Here is a 17,276-nt window from a genome sequence, read left to right as displayed (position 1 = left end):
TCCCATCCAGAAATTTCCCTCGAATGAATTTAAAAACAGGGGGAAATATAAAATTACCATAAAAAGAAATCATTTATTTCTGTACCTGAATCCTGATATTCGTCGTTCAAGGACTACCTGGCATACGTCACTGACACTAAGCGAGTGAGGCAATTCCAAGATCTATATCCAAGTTCCGCATTTTAAAACGTGAACGTTTACCCCCTCCACCAAGACCTTTTCTCCACCAGAAAAGCAATCATAACTCTGACATATTTTTGAACAATTACATTTTTGAAGTTATTCACAATTTAATCAAATAGAGGAAAGATTTTTTATAACACAAATTCGCAAATATGGGTGCTGTTTCGATGAGTGAGTTGATCTTATATGTTTTCTTTTTTACCAACTTTGATGAACAAGCGCTGACGATTCACCAAAGTTCTCTTGATACTAGTCACCATCTTCATACCTCCAGTTGGTGTCTTCCTAGTATCAGGATGTGGACCGGATCTCCTGATAAACATATGTTTAACACTCCTTGGGTACATTTCTCTTCCTCTTCACCCGAATTCAAAAGTAACACTCAAAAGATACATACCCGGACACATCCACGCATTCTACATTGAGTACGTGTACTATGAACGACGAGAAGCAGGCAGAGAAGGGAGGTTCCAGGCGGCGAGAGCTCCAGGAATTTATTCGGACAGGGTGCAAGGAGGTGGTTACGGTACGATCGTTGAACCTACGAATTAATGGGGGGTCATTGTCTGAGTTCAGCTTGTTTTGCAGTTCATGAGGCGAGTCCATAAATCGATTGGGAGTTCGAGACCGGGAGAGGTTGTACTGATTGGGTGTTTGGGGACATATGGATGAAGATAATATTGGGTGTATAATGATGGAGATGATAGACGGTAGAAACTCCGCTATGTACTGAGAGAATCGGGGGAGAGACTTGGGGAGTTCACGAACAACTACTTGGGATACCAGTTTGTCTTTTGAAAGCTATATAAAAGCTGCGTTGGGTTGGCGATACCAAATTTGAATTTCTTTTCCATATTTCCCCCTTGATTTATTACAAGAGGGAATCTTACATGTAGAAAGATTCTACGCACAAAGCCTCTCTCTTGATGCATCTGCAATGGGGAGCACACAATACATCCATGGATACAATAAATACAATTTCTCTACATTGTCATATCAATACACCGCCACATCTTGTTGTAAGCTTCAGCCACATCTTACCCCACAATCCACTAATTTAGCTCAATCATGAAGCTTTCAGATTGAGACGTGTTAAACCCGAAAGTCCAGATTGCGATAATATCTCTATCTAACGATTCCGTCCACATTCAACGGAACCTCGACTACTGCACTACTATCAGGACCCATACATCGACGGCGCATGTAGGAAAGGAATTCGATCGCATATACCATACCTTCCAATTGGACGCAAGACGATTCAAGCAAGCATGCATTCCTCAGTAGTGCGCATCCAAAATGTCTTTGGATTCTTCACGACAGTGGCATTTGTTGTCGCGGCTTTGATCGCATGTACAGATATCATTTCGCCCCGTACCCCGAGTGCCAAAGTAGAAGTGAAAGATATCCAAGTGTACGTTCCTCCCTCCCCGTCTCCTTCTATCCAAACCAACCAACCCTCCCCAGTGTAAAAGGACGTCCACATTACTATTCCACGAAGAAAGAAGAATACGCACACATCCGATTCTCCCTCAACGCAGATTTCTCCTCTCTCTTCAACTGGAACACTAAACAAGTTTTCGTCTACGTTTCTGCATCATGGCCTTCCAATTCTTCGGAACCTCAAGTTCTAAATAACGAAGCGGTTATCTGGGATACGATTATCACGAATCCGAGCGCGGATCATTTGCAGAATATCGGGCCGGCTGCGATGAAGAAATTGGTCAAGAGTAGCAAGGGAAAGAGTATTGATCCTTCCAGGTTGGTTTTTCCATTTTTATTTATCTTTGTTGGGGCTTTTCCTCTCCTGAAATACATACAATAGAAGGGATGTACTGACAATCACCCCTTACAGAGGCGTATTGAAACTCAAGAATCAGAAAGCGAAATACCAAATCACGCAACCGGGTGGAAAACTCGCATCAACAGAAGGAGTTGTGTTGAAGGTTCATTATAACGTGCAGCCATGGGTTGGAGCACTTACTTGGACGCCTCAGATAGAGTTTTTGAGATGGAAAAAGGTTAAGGGGGGTGTGAGTAAGGTTTTCGGATTACCCGCTTTGAAGGAGAAGAAGAAGGCTTCAGAATAGGGAACAAAGTAAAAGGGTGTTTGGTGTGATCTAGAGGGGAATGTGGTTAATGAGATAATGGTTATGGAACTATTTTCGAGGATGGTATTTATGTATTGTTATAGAATTGGACTGGAAGAATGCGAATGCAAAATATACCAAGTTGGGTTTCGACAATGAACCATTATCTTCTAAACATCATTGTGCTGATACCATTCTCTATCCTTTTTCATTGAGCTTTCTTCGTCATTGCTCCGTCTTCAAGCGAGAACACCATGCTCCTTCTATAATCACAATTTTCCAGATGCCTACAAGTCCATGGTGTATTGGTACAAATCCACAATAGTTCTCAATACCGTAACCTTGTTCTCCCTCCCTCTTTACTAATCGCATGAAGAGAGCCGTATGTACGATCAAATTATAACTTGATTGACACTATGAATTTATTTCATGGCCAGGTTTTCGTTTTCTCGTGGGGCGGGGGAAGTTGGAGGTTGGAAGTTGGAAGAAAGGGAATTGTATGGTGCAAGGTGGGAATTTGAGGGGGATGTGAGGGAGTAGTGATGGTGATGATTTATGGCGAAAATGATTATCTTTAATGATAATAATGATAACAGTAACGCTACTTGAAGATATCTTCGTGAGAAAAGGGATGAACAATGATAACTGGCACCACTAGTATCTATCTAATAACAATCAGATTTAAACTCGGCGAGTCATCTGAGAGTATCAAACTTGTTTTCTCTATTCTCTATTCTCTATTCTCTATTCTCTATTCTCTATTCTCTATTCTCTATTCTCTATTCTCTATTCTCTATTCTCTATTCTCTACTCTCTACTCTCTACTCTATTATCCTGATCTATATTCTTATCCCTAAGAGAGAAATATCAGAAAGATACCTCGTGATTCTTCGCATTCGTTTCGCTTCCCTTTGTAAGATTGTGTTTGTCGGTTTCTTTTTTCCTGATGGAGCGCTATGGTGTGTGTAAGTGATATATGTATTGTAATATCAATGAATAGCTTAAGGTTTGTATGATATTTCCAGCTCAAAGCTCATATTTGGTGGGAATTATAGGGTATATGGGAAGAAGGAGATGGGGAAGAGTGAAGTGGAGACTGGTGGAATTGGGATGGGATGGGGATGGATTGGAGATGTGGAATTTGGAAAGGTGGAATGGAATGGTAGAGCTGTGAGAGAGTATGGGAAGATGTGGCTGAAAGACAGGTTAGTTGGTGTGATGATAGTAATGTGTTATTTGAGCTGGAGGGGAGAGTATAGGGGAAAGAGTATAGAGGGGAGAATATAAAGAGAAGAATATAAAGGGAAGAGTATAGAGGGGAGAGTATAAAGGGGCATGGAGAGTTGTTCTTATATATATTGCAGGTAAACTGTTATTTATTTCCATGGTTGTTCTATAAAGTAAAGAGGTTTGAAGTGGTAAATCGTATGAATAGGGTATGAATACTGTATGTATACCGTATACCTAATACCCAATACCTACTATTAGGATATAAAAACGTCTGGGTTTCAAGAATATCGAATCAAAGCTTTCTACGCGCCTCAAATTTTGAGTGCATAGTCCTGGAATGTTAATAGCTGTTTGAATTATTGCAATGAGTTTCTACACTTTGTCGGTATACCCTGAACTTTCTTGAGAGTTTGGAAGAGAAATTCGTTAGGTTTGGGGATGCACTTCCTAGACGATGGTGTTTTCGTGAGGGGTGGTGATGGAATGGAATGATGATAAAGGGGTTATGATAATAATCACGATCATGAGAAGTCAATGGCAATGAGAAAGTGAATGACGGTAACAGTCTACTACTAAATACATACACGATTTGATTTTTGCAACTATATTCTGCCTGGTTTTTCTGAGAACATCACCCTTAGATGTTGATATACGAGTAAGAGGAGGGGATTGCAATACGCGGAGGGATCGTGGAGAGAAGGTGTGAAGAGGGGAGTGTTGTTTATACATTTCGATAGGCTTCTGTAGGAGAGGAGAGAAAGGTCGTGTTGCTTGAAGATAACCTTGGAGGTCTCAGTGATTCATGTCGAGCTTGGATAGAGTGGAGTAGATGATGCATTCTCGGGGCACCGGAGTGTGTGATTGAGTAAGTGAGGAAAGAAGGTATTCACTCCCTTTGGTAAAGATGAAGAAGATTCGGTACTAGATACGGCTATAAATACTTCGAAGTTTGAGCAAGTTCGGGTTCAACATCTGTTGCCCAGTCTACGACGAGATCATGGATTTTTGGTCAACATTATTTCTAGGAGTAGACATGATCCGTGTTTCAAAATCTTGGAACTGACTGTATGATCGGGTAGTGAGAGATTATATAGTATGTCGATGGTGGTGTGATATATGGATAGTGAAAGTTCAAACTATATACGACAATATCGAGGTTGAATTCAACAGCAATGAAAAATGATAAAAGATGGCTCGATATCTACATCCCATTACTCATCATTCTATATCCCTATCCTTCTAGTCATATCTTTCGATTTCCATTCTTGCATATCTTAGGTTTGCAGTGCCCTAAGCTGCTACTTGAGAACTTTTGATAATTTGGAATGTAGAAAGGTTAAGAGAGAGGATGATGGATGCATATTTATACATATCCTCCACTCTTCCTTTCGAAACAAGAAGCAATACGTAAAAAGTCATATATAATTCCATCGACTCAAAACATCCAAGAACCATGAGAATCAATCGCAAAATGGTAGATAGAATACTACTCTGCACATAATTCTACATTCTATAATCAAATACTAGACATAAAAATCTCCGCTCTTTACATATACTTCAAGCTTTGTATGTTGAAGATTGAAATACCACAAATGGGTATAGCTTCGAGGGCTGCTCTTTGGAGTGAAATGGGTATCGAGATGGAATGTTTATGGTTAGGGTCGTTCTTGATATACTATTTACTTTTGAAGAATTAATTATTTTGCATGATGATAGAATTATCTTGTTATAACTTGATGACAATAGCGGTTATATATCTCGATATTGGTAAAATAAGAATATGGACAAAAACAAAAACAAAAAGAAAATTCTGAAACTTTGGATTCGCATTGAAGTTATATCTGAATTATCCGATGATTCATTATCTTTGTCCCATTACGTCAACGATCGAAATCAATTCTTTCCGCCTAAAGTTGGTGGGAATCTTTGCTGGTGGAAGTTGAGGAATGTGTAAAAGGCAGACTATAGAGGCGGTCGTTTATATAGCTTTATCTTAAGCTTGAAGAAAAAAATCTTCTGGTGATATGATTGAAAGGCCAAGATTCACTACCTTGAGATGAGGTGTCTTGAAATTCTTTAAGTGAGATTAGGTGGTAATGATAGAGTTGTGGAAGTGAATAAGCATATAAATATCCAAATGTGACAATAAAGATATTATCAAGTTCTCAGTACGCCTCTTCCTCTTTAGAGATTCAGTACCTAGTACAGTAGACCCTCTTCAAGAATCTCCGGATATCTGATCTGCTGATGCAGTATGATGGTAGTTATTGAAACCAAAACGCATCTTGGAACTCAAGGTTCGAATCTTCATTTCGCTTCGCTGAGTATGTATGTATGTATGAATATGCTTTTATCGGAATATAGGTATCGATACTATATTATGATTCACAAGACTTTATCAACATCCTGATAAAAATATCCAGTGGTTGCTTAATCAAACAACGAGAGATCTGTCACAATAAAAGTCGTGGAAATGAACCAGTTAACATCCCTCTTCGCTTCCGAAATTCTCCTCGCCTTTTCTTCTGAAAATAGAGAGATAGTCACACTTCACTTCACATCTCGCGTAGCCCTTCGTAGTGCTCTTCGCTTGGAAGCTGTATAACACAAAATATGAAGTAGATTTTCAATTAATTAAATGAACAAATAAGAATATATAACTTGCGAGAGAACTTCTTTAATAGTCGGAGTCGATGCATTCATTTCCTTCCCTTTAGAAGGACAAAAGAAGAAGAAGTATCACACAGCAAATGTTTCGAATAGGAAATATCGCAAGAACCCGATGGATTGTAGATTGTAGAAGCAATTTGTTCGATCGGAGTATGAGGTAGATCTCAGATGAGAAGAGAAGACATAAAATGAAACGAAAAGTTTATATAAAAATAATATAAACCCATGTTTTTTTCTTCTCAAAGCAATACCAGATATTCAGAAATAAACAATCATTCTCACCACATCTCAAGGATTTAATCGGAAATTCCATATCGATAGTAACCTCGAGAATCCTATCCATCTTCAAGTACATCCAGCTACCTTGGAAAAGCCAAGCTAGAAAGATAGTAGAAAGCCATCGCAAGTAATGAGCTAAGCGAATAAAATAAAAACATATCCAATTTTCTAATCTCTCCTAGAGTGACATTAGGGAGACGAATAACCAGACGTTATTTACATTCAGCGCGTCATTTATAAGCTTACATTAAGTTATGGAACATTCCCTCATAATATCGTTTAGTATTATATCATTGACTTATATATTTGCTTATTTCAGATAGACTGTAGGAAGTTGTAGTTGCGCGAACTTTATTGTGTCAATTCTTTGATTTATATACTATGTAAGACTTACAAAATTAACCGTATCCGTGATTTATCTAAAATATACAGCTAGCTAGCTCTAACACCCACCTACGCAAGTAATCTTACAAAAAACCTCGTTCAAAGAATATAAAATCTCTTTCTTACCCATCAAACTACCATCAAATAGATCACCATCAATCAACCAATCACCCACTCCAATCCCAGCACAATTCTCAAGAAACCCTCTCCCCAAATCTCCACAGCACGACTTCCCAAAATATCTTCACATATCCGCGGACTGACTGTGCGCGAAGCATTCTACTGATCACATGGTCTTTTCTCGTAGCTAAGCTAGTACCTATTTACAGATCCCGAGGTCTTTTTAATATAATTGAGAAAGAGTAATCAATCAATGCCCCACCACTCAATTTTCTACATATATATTGTAATAAACACACTCTCTAGAGCATCCTCTTTCTTCTTTTCCTTTGCGACAAGTATTATATTTATAGTATCTCTTCTGTGGTATATATAAAGGACTATTGATTGTATAACCCTACCTTCTTTTACTCTTTTGCGTTACTTCCGCGCAATTTACAATTTTGAAGCAGGAAAGATTATATTAGTCTTTTAGTCTTTCTATTAACGTGTTTTATCACCGAGTGGATCATATCACCAAGCGGATCATTTGAAAATACATCAAAACTAGTAATTTTTAAATATTCTTATTTTAATAACTAATCATTATTTTCGAAAAATAAAAGGATTTAAAATAATAATAAAAGTTTAGTTCTTTAGAAATCTAGTTTTTATATAAATATTTCTATTATATTTGATAAAAAATTGAAAATGTTACGATTTTTGTTACAAAAAAACTATTTCTATAATAATTCTTATATTAATTCGAATTTTAGGAAAAAAATTAGATTTTTATAATATCTTAATAATTAAATTTTATATATTCAAATTTTAAAAAATTCTATCGATAAATAAAAAAGTGCACAATTACGCATAAACGAATTTTGTATATAAATTAAGTGATCCATTTGGTGATATGATTTACTCGGTGATAAAACACGTTAATGAAAAAAGAAAAGTATCTTTTGGATTATTATATAAGGTTTCCTAGTAATTAATTAATGTCTTCTTTTTTATGATTTTTTCAGTTCAAATTCATCAGGTTTTAATACCAAGGTATCTAATCGCTCGATCCAAAATCAACATCCTATTTATAAAGCGAAGGGAAAACAAATCATACCTCGAGGGAACAGCACTCTTTTTATTTTATTATTATTATTATTATTTTATTTCTTTTCGTTTTTTTCTCCTTCATTTTGATTGAATAATAGTAAAATCAAAAAATTGTTTCGACTATGAATGGATAAATAGATAAACAAGAAAGGTAATAAAAACCTAGTATAGTATCAATACTAAGACATATATATGTATATAGACACACACACACATATATGTATATATCCACAAACACTCTCCCTTCCTTCCCCCCAAAAAACCCTGAAAAGAAACCCCAAAACTATACTCCTTTTTCCGATTCCAAATCTCGCTAATCTTCTTTCCCTTTCTCCATCTTTCTCCTTTTCTTTTCCTTCCCCCCCCCCCCCCCCCCTTCCATCCCCTTCGCCAACCCCTACAACCCACAAACCCCACTCCCAACCAACGGGGCCCTTGGGTAAAATATTTTCGGCGCACCTCCCACAATCTGTACCGCCAGATTTCCACTCCCATTCGTGGTATACGATACACAGGTTAGGATTTCTGTTACTTGTGATGTTGCTGAGAATCCCGTTTGGGAAGTGGTGAGGGTGAGGTTTGATGCTTTAGAGAGTTGGGGGGTTAGTTTGTGGTTTTTGAATTTTGCATTGAGGGGGGATGGGGGGATGGGGGGAGAAGGAGATGTAGGAGAGAGATAGAAAAGAGAGATGAAAAAAATGGGAGTTGCGATATCATTGGAAAAGATAGAGGACAAGGAAATAACGTGAAGGATATACACCATAGAATACAAGACTGCACATAAAACAATACCAAGATAAAAAGAAATAACCACATACCATTCCCCGAAGCCCCCAGGTTATTAAACACCGCAATGATTTGTTTTCCCGTAAATCCCTTCCTCATCACAATCGTATGTGAATCGTTATAGACTGGATGTGCTTTATATGTGAGATAGGTTGGATCTACATAGATTGCCTGGTTGCGGATTCGGTTTACGGATGCGATGACTGTAGTTGTGAGTGGTGTTAATGGTCTGGTTTGGTGAAATGGTGAATTTTGGAGGGGAAATTGGAGGATGGGGTTGGTATTGGAGAGGAAAGAAGGATGATTGGATGGGATTGGATGGGGGAATAATCGGAGGGATAAACTCACGCTTGTAGTATACTCCTGTTTCGGAATATGAATCTGAGTTTAGCCAGAGGGCTTCACGGTTGTTAGGCACGCCGTTTCCTGACAAATGTTGTTCTTGACCTTGGTATACTGCGGGAAAAATACCACGATTAGTTTTGCCTCTCAAATTCAAGATCGAGACACCTAATTTCTGGGAAAAAGGGGGGAATGAAATAGGAATTTGCTTACTGATAGGTATCCCATCCGCCAAAATCGTAAAAGCGATAGCATTTTTCGCAAGTGATGCATCCGATGTCAAAGAGGGAAAACGAGCTACATCGTGATTTTCGATAAAGGAACCGAGAAGAGTGGTATCTGAACAAGTGGATTTCATCGTGTTGATTCCATTTGCGAGGTTGGACATGCTACCGGTCGTGGATTGAAAAGCTTGGGTGATCCAGTAGTATCTGAATGAAGATTAGTGGCGGGATCCTATATAGTTCTCAAAGAAAGAGAACGAAAGGGAAAAGAGAGCTAGAGGAGAAAAATATCTTACGCAGGATAGTTAAGAACTCCATTCATGTAATTCTGGAACGGACATACATATGTCGGGTCATTATTGTAAATTTCTCCAACAATATATACACCCGCTATTATTACCATTAGCCATGAGCATAATCCATCCATCATTTTTCTCCCTAATACTACTCTTCTTCTATTTTCGACACAAATGAAAATAAACTCACCGGCACTTTGAAAGCTCGGAAAAAATCCCACTCCAGTCTGTTGCGCACTATCAACTCTCAACCCATCAATCGAATAATTCGCCACCAACTCTCCAATCCACGAATTCCACTCTGCCTGTACATTTGCATCTTCTGTGCGTAAATCAGGGAGTGAGACGATGTTATCGCCTTCCCAGCAGACTTTGATTGAAGTGACATTGTTATAGTCTATCAGACAGGGGGAATGGTAGTATGATTTCTGTTTGTATTAGATTTGGAGAATGAGGAGACTACATTAAAGCTTTTGGGGGGTATCCGGGGGAAGGAACCGAGAAAATGGATTCAAGGTAGAGAAAAAAACTTACAGAGTTAAATGGTGTATAGATGCTATAATTCACACTCGATCCACTACCCAAATATGCCATGTGATTCGTCACAACATCAACCATCAAATACATACCTCTAGCATGTAACTATATCAGAGTACCATCAGCACTTTCATCATTCTCAACATATATATCAGAGAATACTCACAGCAGCAGACAACGCTTTCAGATCTGCCGAAGTACCAAAACTGGGGTTTACTTGGTAAATATTTTGAGCCCAGTAGCCATGGTAACCTGAACCATCCTAATTCTTTTGTTAACATATTTCCATTGAGTATGAACGCAGGAACCGATTTCAACATCCATTAAAACTCTCTCAAATTCAGATTGGGAATGAAAAAAAAAAAAGTGATTAGAACGTACCACAGTATCTCCCTCAATATTTTGCACAATTGGGGAAATCCAAATCTATCAAAATTTCATCAGCAAAATTGTATTGAATGTCCTCATTTCCTCTTTCCCATCCACATCCACATCCACATCCACATTTCCATCCCCATCCCCATCTATCTCCATCCATCCATCCCCTCACACCCCCAAGAAACCCCCTCCCCCCAAAAGAAAAAAACTCCAAAACTCACCGCCGTGAACCCCATACTCTGAATATAATCCAACTTGTCCACGATGCCCACCCACGAGCCCCCACAAAACCGATTCACATCACACGGCGCGGAGGTCGATGCATCTGTGCGTGCAAAGCGATCGGTGACGACCTGGTAGATAGATTGAGCGCGCCAGTCTGCGGCGGAGAGGGCGGTGATGGGAGAGAGATTGAGGGAGAGGAGGAGGAGTTGGTGTAGGATGGTGAGGGGTTTCATGGTGAGGGGAGGGGAGGAGAGGGTGATTGGTATGGTATGGTAGGGGTTTGAATGGATGTGATGTGATATGATGGATATGATATGATATGATGTGATGTGATGTGATGAATGAGATGGGATGCGAGGGGTTGATATAAAAATCTCCCTCTCACACAATATCTCAAACAGAATCCAGAATCCCGGAAACGGGTTCGGAAATAAAAGAAGAAGCAAAAAAATATCTCAATATCAATCTCAATCTCAATCTCAATATCAATATCAATCAATCAATAAAAATCGACACCTAAATCCAAGACACCAAAAAAGTGAAACACACAACCCCTGTTGGGAAATTTGAAATTTGAAAATTGAAGTGAAAGTCAAAGTCAAAAAAAAAAGCACCCATCACCCGGAGAATTTCATGTCATACTTATACTCAACTCTCACACACACATGTCATGTCATGTCATGCTATGCTATGCTATGCCATGCCATGCTGTTGAATACAAAATGACAAAGTGGATGCGAGGGAATGGTAGGTAGATACCCCGAGTCTGGATATATTCATCATTCATTCATTCATTCATTCATGGGGACCTGGGTATGGATGTATGAATGTATGTATGTATGTATGTATGTATATACCCGTCCCGTTCTCAAAGAGGAATAGCATAAGATCAAAGAAATGAAAAGAATGACCTGCTTTAGATGCGATATTTTGTGAGAGAGAGAGAGAGAGGGAGAGAGAGAGAGAGAATTCCAGGATGTTATTTCGTATGCACAAGCTGAATCATCCAATCCACACGTATCGATACGATATGAGTAAAAAATCACATCAAAAAAAACCCCCCACCCACACCCACACAATTCTCACAATTCTCAGAATCAAAATTAAAATCAAAAGACAAACCAAAAGAAAGGTTCAAAACATCAACAAACATCAATCATCACGCCGAATTTTTCCAAACGTGATAGATACCTAGTACCTCGCTATGCTAAATTATTTAAGTTTACCGGTACTTACATAAACGATATACGAGGGCTGGGATAGAATAAAGTTTCGATAAGAGACGCAAGAGACGCAGAGGTAATTAAATAGACTTTGCGAACCGTTGAGCGAGAAGGTATATTATACTAGATAATTAAACTTTACTCATTGTTAATGTCTATCATATGAGTACTGGGTATAGGTAATATATCATACCTACATATCATTATCAATTATCAATTATTATCATTTATTGCAACGTAAGTATCATTCATCCGATCCGTAAAAGCAAGCACATGATATCAATCATCAATCATCATTCATCATTCATCCATGATGCATGATAATTAAAGACTTCTCCTTCTTCTTCCCTTGCCTTCACCATACAATCAATCATAGGATTCTATTCTTTCATCCAAATCCAATTAATTATATTGTATTCGGTCCTTTCCTTTCCTTTCCTTTCCTTTCCTTTCCATTCCTTTCCTTTCCATCCCATCCCATCCCATACTCACAATTCACCATTACTCTATAATAAATAACCAAGACGGATGTCGTTAAAGCTATAGAAGAATCCCAGTTGAATCTCCCGTTATCCATCTCACACCCCGCAACGCCCGAGGAAGAGAGAGACGGGATGCGATGCGATGCACCTGCACCTGCACCCCATAATGGCGGGGTAATTAATAGTCAAAAACAAATATCAGATGTCAAATATCGAATATCAAATGTCAAAACACGGTGTACATGGGTGGAATTCTACGAGGAATATCGCTCATATGATCTTTTTTCCGGAAAAAGAGAACTATCTGCATGGTATTCTTGAACGAAAGCATTTTCATTAATCTCAATTGATCAATTCTCTATTTCTTCTCTGCACTCAATTCTCAATTCTCTTTTTCCCAAAAACTAAATCGATTAAACTTAATTCTCAACCCAATTCCCTTCCTCATGCCCTCATCTCCCATCTCGCCACAAACCACCAAACACCGAGGAACAAATCCCATGCACACCTTCCACCATCCACCTCTCACCTTCCAAAAGAAGGTTTCTACGCCGCACTCCAAACATCCAACCATCCGATACAAATTCCCCTTCCCCTTCCCATCAACCGAAACCCGAACAAAGAACAAATAAACAAATCACTTAACTCTCCATCTCCCTAACGGACCGAATAAACACTGTCGATCTCCCTCCCATGACTTTCTCCGACATCTGCAGAAGACAAGACGCACGATGGTACCTGACCATGCGGATGAGAAACTACGTGCGTGGATGCGCGTCGGAAAAGAATTTCCGTTGATGCGCTGCAATCGGGTCAGGTCTTGGTTGCATGCAGCATGGAGCATGAGATGGAATAATTTGGAAGAGAGTACTAGGTATGTGGATTGTTCCTTTGGTCCAGATTTCTCAGCGCGGCATGTGGATTTATGGTTAAGACAAATGGTCGCGACTTTTGTGCTTTGAATGATGTGAAGGAATGCACTTTTTTGTCCCTCGCAATATAAGTTCCACTCATCCTCACGCTCAAAAATATGATTTGACGGAAATGTGTAGATAATTAAGAGAAAAAAAGAAAAGAAAAGAAAAGAAAAAACACTTGTCATGCCAAACTTCAGCATAAACGACGTAGTGGAATATAATGAAAAAAACAATCTCCAAAACCACAAAAATACAAATACTCAAGAAAGAAAATACAATTAAATTCCACCTCTCACAAACTCTCAATCAAAGTTCAAAAAGGATGGAAATCTTCGAAGAGAGACATCCTATCATCTAAACAGAATTGACACACATCGAGAAAGTGCCTTCTCAACGATATCTTCCCGTCTTCAATCGCAGTACATCTATTCCTTGTATAGACATTGAAGTTTCAATAATCGTCTGACTATCTTCGCAACAGCATCTTCCATCTATGCCACTTAGCCATTCTACATTTATGATACCATAGGATCGATATTATCCCTGTACCTGTACTTTCCACCTCCATCAACCTCATCATCCTTACTGGACTAAGGTATCTACCTACCTACCTCACCAGATGAAGATCCATCGATACTTTACTAACCAAACATCTCTTTCTCATTTTTCATCGCAAACCATATATTACACAACTTCCGCCCTAAAATCCCTCCGTTTTCCACTCATACAAAATCACCACACACCCTCCCGTGGGAAGAAACCGCATACTTCTTTCAAACAACGCTCGTCCCATTCTCCGCCTCTCCCAACCTCTTCTCTTCTCTTATTTTCTCTTCTCTCCTCTCCTCTCCTCCTATCTTCTCTTCATCCATCCCTAAAACAATCAACTCACAAAAAACCAATTCACAAAGTCCCCCCCCCCCCCCACAACAAACCAACTACACTCCTCACCATTCACCAATCTCCCCACTTTCTCCTTCTCCCTTCCTTTTCTCCCCATACAGTCAGCCATTATAACTTCCTTCCGTCTCGATAAAACTCGCACTTGCGTTACATATCCCTCATTCACCATTTCCATTCCCTCATTTTACACATCAATCATTTTTACCATTTCCAACTCCATCACATATCCTCATTCACATCCTCATTCACCAACTCTATTTCCCCTCTCCATACAATAACATATCTGATATACACTACCACCCATGTCCAACCATGTCCATCCATAGCTTTGCACATCGCATCATTCATCCCTTCTCATATCAACTCCACTGATTGGAAAAATGCACCTTGTTGCACATCGCATTATCCACTTACCTCCGCCCGTAAAAAATTTACATCTGCTTGACTGAATGGTGTGTACACATCCACATACACCATCATCACATTTCTCATCATCCACTAAATTTAATCTCTTGCCTGATCTTAATATCTCAAATTCCATACCTCATACCATACTATGCCCATCATCTCGATGCAGTATCCCTTTCCCACTACAGTACTACTTCATCATAGAAATAGACACGAGGTTAGATATAAAACCTCTTGCAGTAGAGCAAATCTTGACTCGAAAACAAATACTCCTAGAACTAGGTAGTCATCTTCAACATTTCTCGCACTTGTGTGAAATGGTAAGGGGAGAATGTATGTCGACAAATTGTAGAAAAGGTTGAGTAGGTATGAGGTATTTATACCAGGTAATTCCGCAGATGTAAGGTAGATAGATATAAACGCTGAATTAAATTGAATTGGATTGACTGGGAAAGCGGAAACGGAATGTGCGAGTTATCTTTCTTCCATCTCGGGATGTCTAGCTGACAAACCTACTCACCATGAGGATATCCCTCCTGCAATAAAAACTGACATAACAGCAAAGTCAAAGTAGAACTCCGAAATAAGCAGAGCATTGAAGACAGGAAAAACTTAACTCATCAAAGCTATCAAGCAATATATCGAACCCCGAACTCACAATCAAGAACTTCGTTAACCAAAGCAATAAAACACGCAACAAGCTAATCCATGAAACATCTCCAATCCAGCATCCAAAAAGCCAACCCATTGACGAATCAAAACATAACAGCTTTTTGTATTCCGGCAACCGCCCAGTTTCTATCCGGAAGCTTGGGATACCTAGTGCAAGCGTGCAAGGATGATCCAAGTACAAATGTTTTAGGTGTTGAGAGTTTCGTTGGAGAGGTAAAACAACCGAGAGAGTGAACCCCCGGTTCCTGTATCAACGTTGAGGTTGTTCATGGGCTGGGTTGCTTGGACAGACAGTAATGAGGCTGGTGGGTGGTGCTTTGAGTTGAAGTCATGTAGTAGGCACTTGAATTGTCAGCGCTTTATACATACCATATGCATGGATTTTGGTGTTGCAGAAATCGATGTATCGCAACTTTTCAGGGCTTTAATTTGTACGCGCTGCTCTGGAGAGATAATGTGATGGTCGAAGTCGACTTTGTCGAGAATGTGAGCACATGTACTAATCTCCGAGTTTCGGTGTACCGGTATTCTTTGAATATGGTGCTGAATCTGGATATGCTTGTGATTCAGTTGTGCGATAATCGAAATTCATCTTCGTGAATACCTTGGGGGCGTAATCCTCACAATGAAAAAGGTTGATGGTTCTAAAAACGTGTATGCCGCCCACGGAATGAAAAGTAGATAAAACAAAAAATAGAACACTGCATTACCATTCATGACACAAACCATATTGATTGCTGCTCCTCACTGAATTGCAAAGCACTTGACTTGAGATCCAGACATCCCCTCAATGGATGTTTCCAGATCAATGATCTAGTAAGAAGTAACGCAAACATTCGATTGCTGAATTAGACGGATTGCAAATGAGAGATTAAGGATGATGAACAAGAAAAGTATCAAGATTCCAATGCATCACCATCATCCGTAAAGCACGGCGTCTCCGAACCATTGATATCTATGTTGCAAAAGAACCAAACCCAATATTACATAGGTGATACTATCACCATGCAGATATCCTTAGGAGGATATGTACGCTCTCCATCGACTGGTAGAAAGAAATCTAAAATTCTCGGAGGAATTGGATGGTGATAAGACTACTACACAACCACCACTGTCTCGTAAGCTTGTATTTATCACACCAATACTCTATCCTTCGAATCTGCATCTTTCATTGGACAATTGTGAGCAAAATCATCGGAATCGATACTGTAAAGATGATGCCAAGGTAATTCATGTAATCGTTTGGGTTGAAATACAGTATGGTGACGTGATTGATGGTTTTGATATTCATTCGTTGTGTTTCGGCCAAGTGACAGAACAGGCGCTTTCCATATTCTTGGTTTGACGCTTTTATTGGTGACCGGAATTATCAGTGATAAGAATAGAATGACGAAATGCCAAATTGTTCGTTCTTGAAGCCAATAATTCTTAAGAAAAAAAAGTCTAAGTCAAGATCAAAATCAAAATCTCACTGTCAGACCCAATCGTGAGCTATGAGGCATGAAAGGCTCATCGAATCATGATGTCTGCGGAAGCCGGTGCGAACCCGAACTGATGGTAACATTAACAAAAAGGACAAATCCAGAATCTGCTAGGTAGTCAGGGGGTCTAAATATCATGTAGGCAATTCCATTTTCATCATAAATTTCGTCCAACTGTCACATAAGATTTCCCCTCACAAAACATCTGTGAAACGGCGGCTATCGCGTCAAGGTCATTTTTATACTTTCGTTTGTTCTTCCCTTGATCAAATCTCCGAGCCGGTTTTGGATGCCGTATTCTGCAAATAGAAATATGTGATTATCCGTTTGGTGATATCAGAATCAGACCTATCGAAT

General features: G+C 39.2%; 3 protein-coding genes across 3 annotated transcripts; 2 read left to right on the top strand and 1 right to left on the bottom strand.

Moving 5' to 3' along the window:
• Window positions 1–335: 335 nt before the first annotated feature.
• EAE97_006036 (uncharacterized protein) lies at window positions 336–791 on the top strand (the record flags this gene model as incomplete). The annotated part of the gene is made up of 4 exons (XM_038876549.1): window positions 336–354; window positions 422–524; window positions 573–709; window positions 772–791. The coding sequence occupies 4 exons, from the start codon at window positions 336–338 to the stop codon at window positions 789–791; spliced, it is 279 nt and encodes a 92-aa protein (XP_038732256.1).
• A 660-nt stretch (window positions 792–1,451) lies between these two features.
• On the top strand, window positions 1,452–2,270 carry EAE97_006035 (uncharacterized protein; the record flags this gene model as incomplete). The annotated part of the gene is made up of 3 exons (XM_038876548.1): window positions 1,452–1,594; window positions 1,648–1,941; window positions 2,036–2,270. The coding sequence occupies 3 exons, from the start codon at window positions 1,452–1,454 to the stop codon at window positions 2,268–2,270; spliced, it is 672 nt and encodes a 223-aa protein (XP_038732255.1).
• A 6,172-nt stretch (window positions 2,271–8,442) lies between these two features.
• EAE97_006034 (uncharacterized protein) lies at window positions 8,443–11,066 on the bottom strand (the record flags this gene model as incomplete). The annotated part of the gene is made up of 10 exons (XM_038876547.1): window positions 8,443–8,630; window positions 8,864–9,034; window positions 9,180–9,287; window positions 9,387–9,604; window positions 9,694–9,787; window positions 9,884–10,121; window positions 10,228–10,335; window positions 10,397–10,492; window positions 10,612–10,656; window positions 10,830–11,066. 10 exons carry the CDS (start codon window positions 11,064–11,066, stop codon window positions 8,443–8,445), a joined length of 1,503 nt encoding a protein of 500 aa, XP_038732254.1.
• Window positions 11,067–17,276: the final 6,210 nt, after the last annotated feature.

Source organism: Botrytis byssoidea (genome assembly GCF_014898295.1).
Source record: "Botrytis byssoidea strain MUCL 94 chromosome Unknown BBYS_011, whole genome shotgun sequence".
Taxonomy (NCBI): domain Eukaryota; kingdom Fungi; phylum Ascomycota; class Leotiomycetes; order Helotiales; family Sclerotiniaceae; genus Botrytis; species Botrytis byssoidea.
This window is presented reverse-complemented; position numbering and strand designations above follow the sequence as displayed.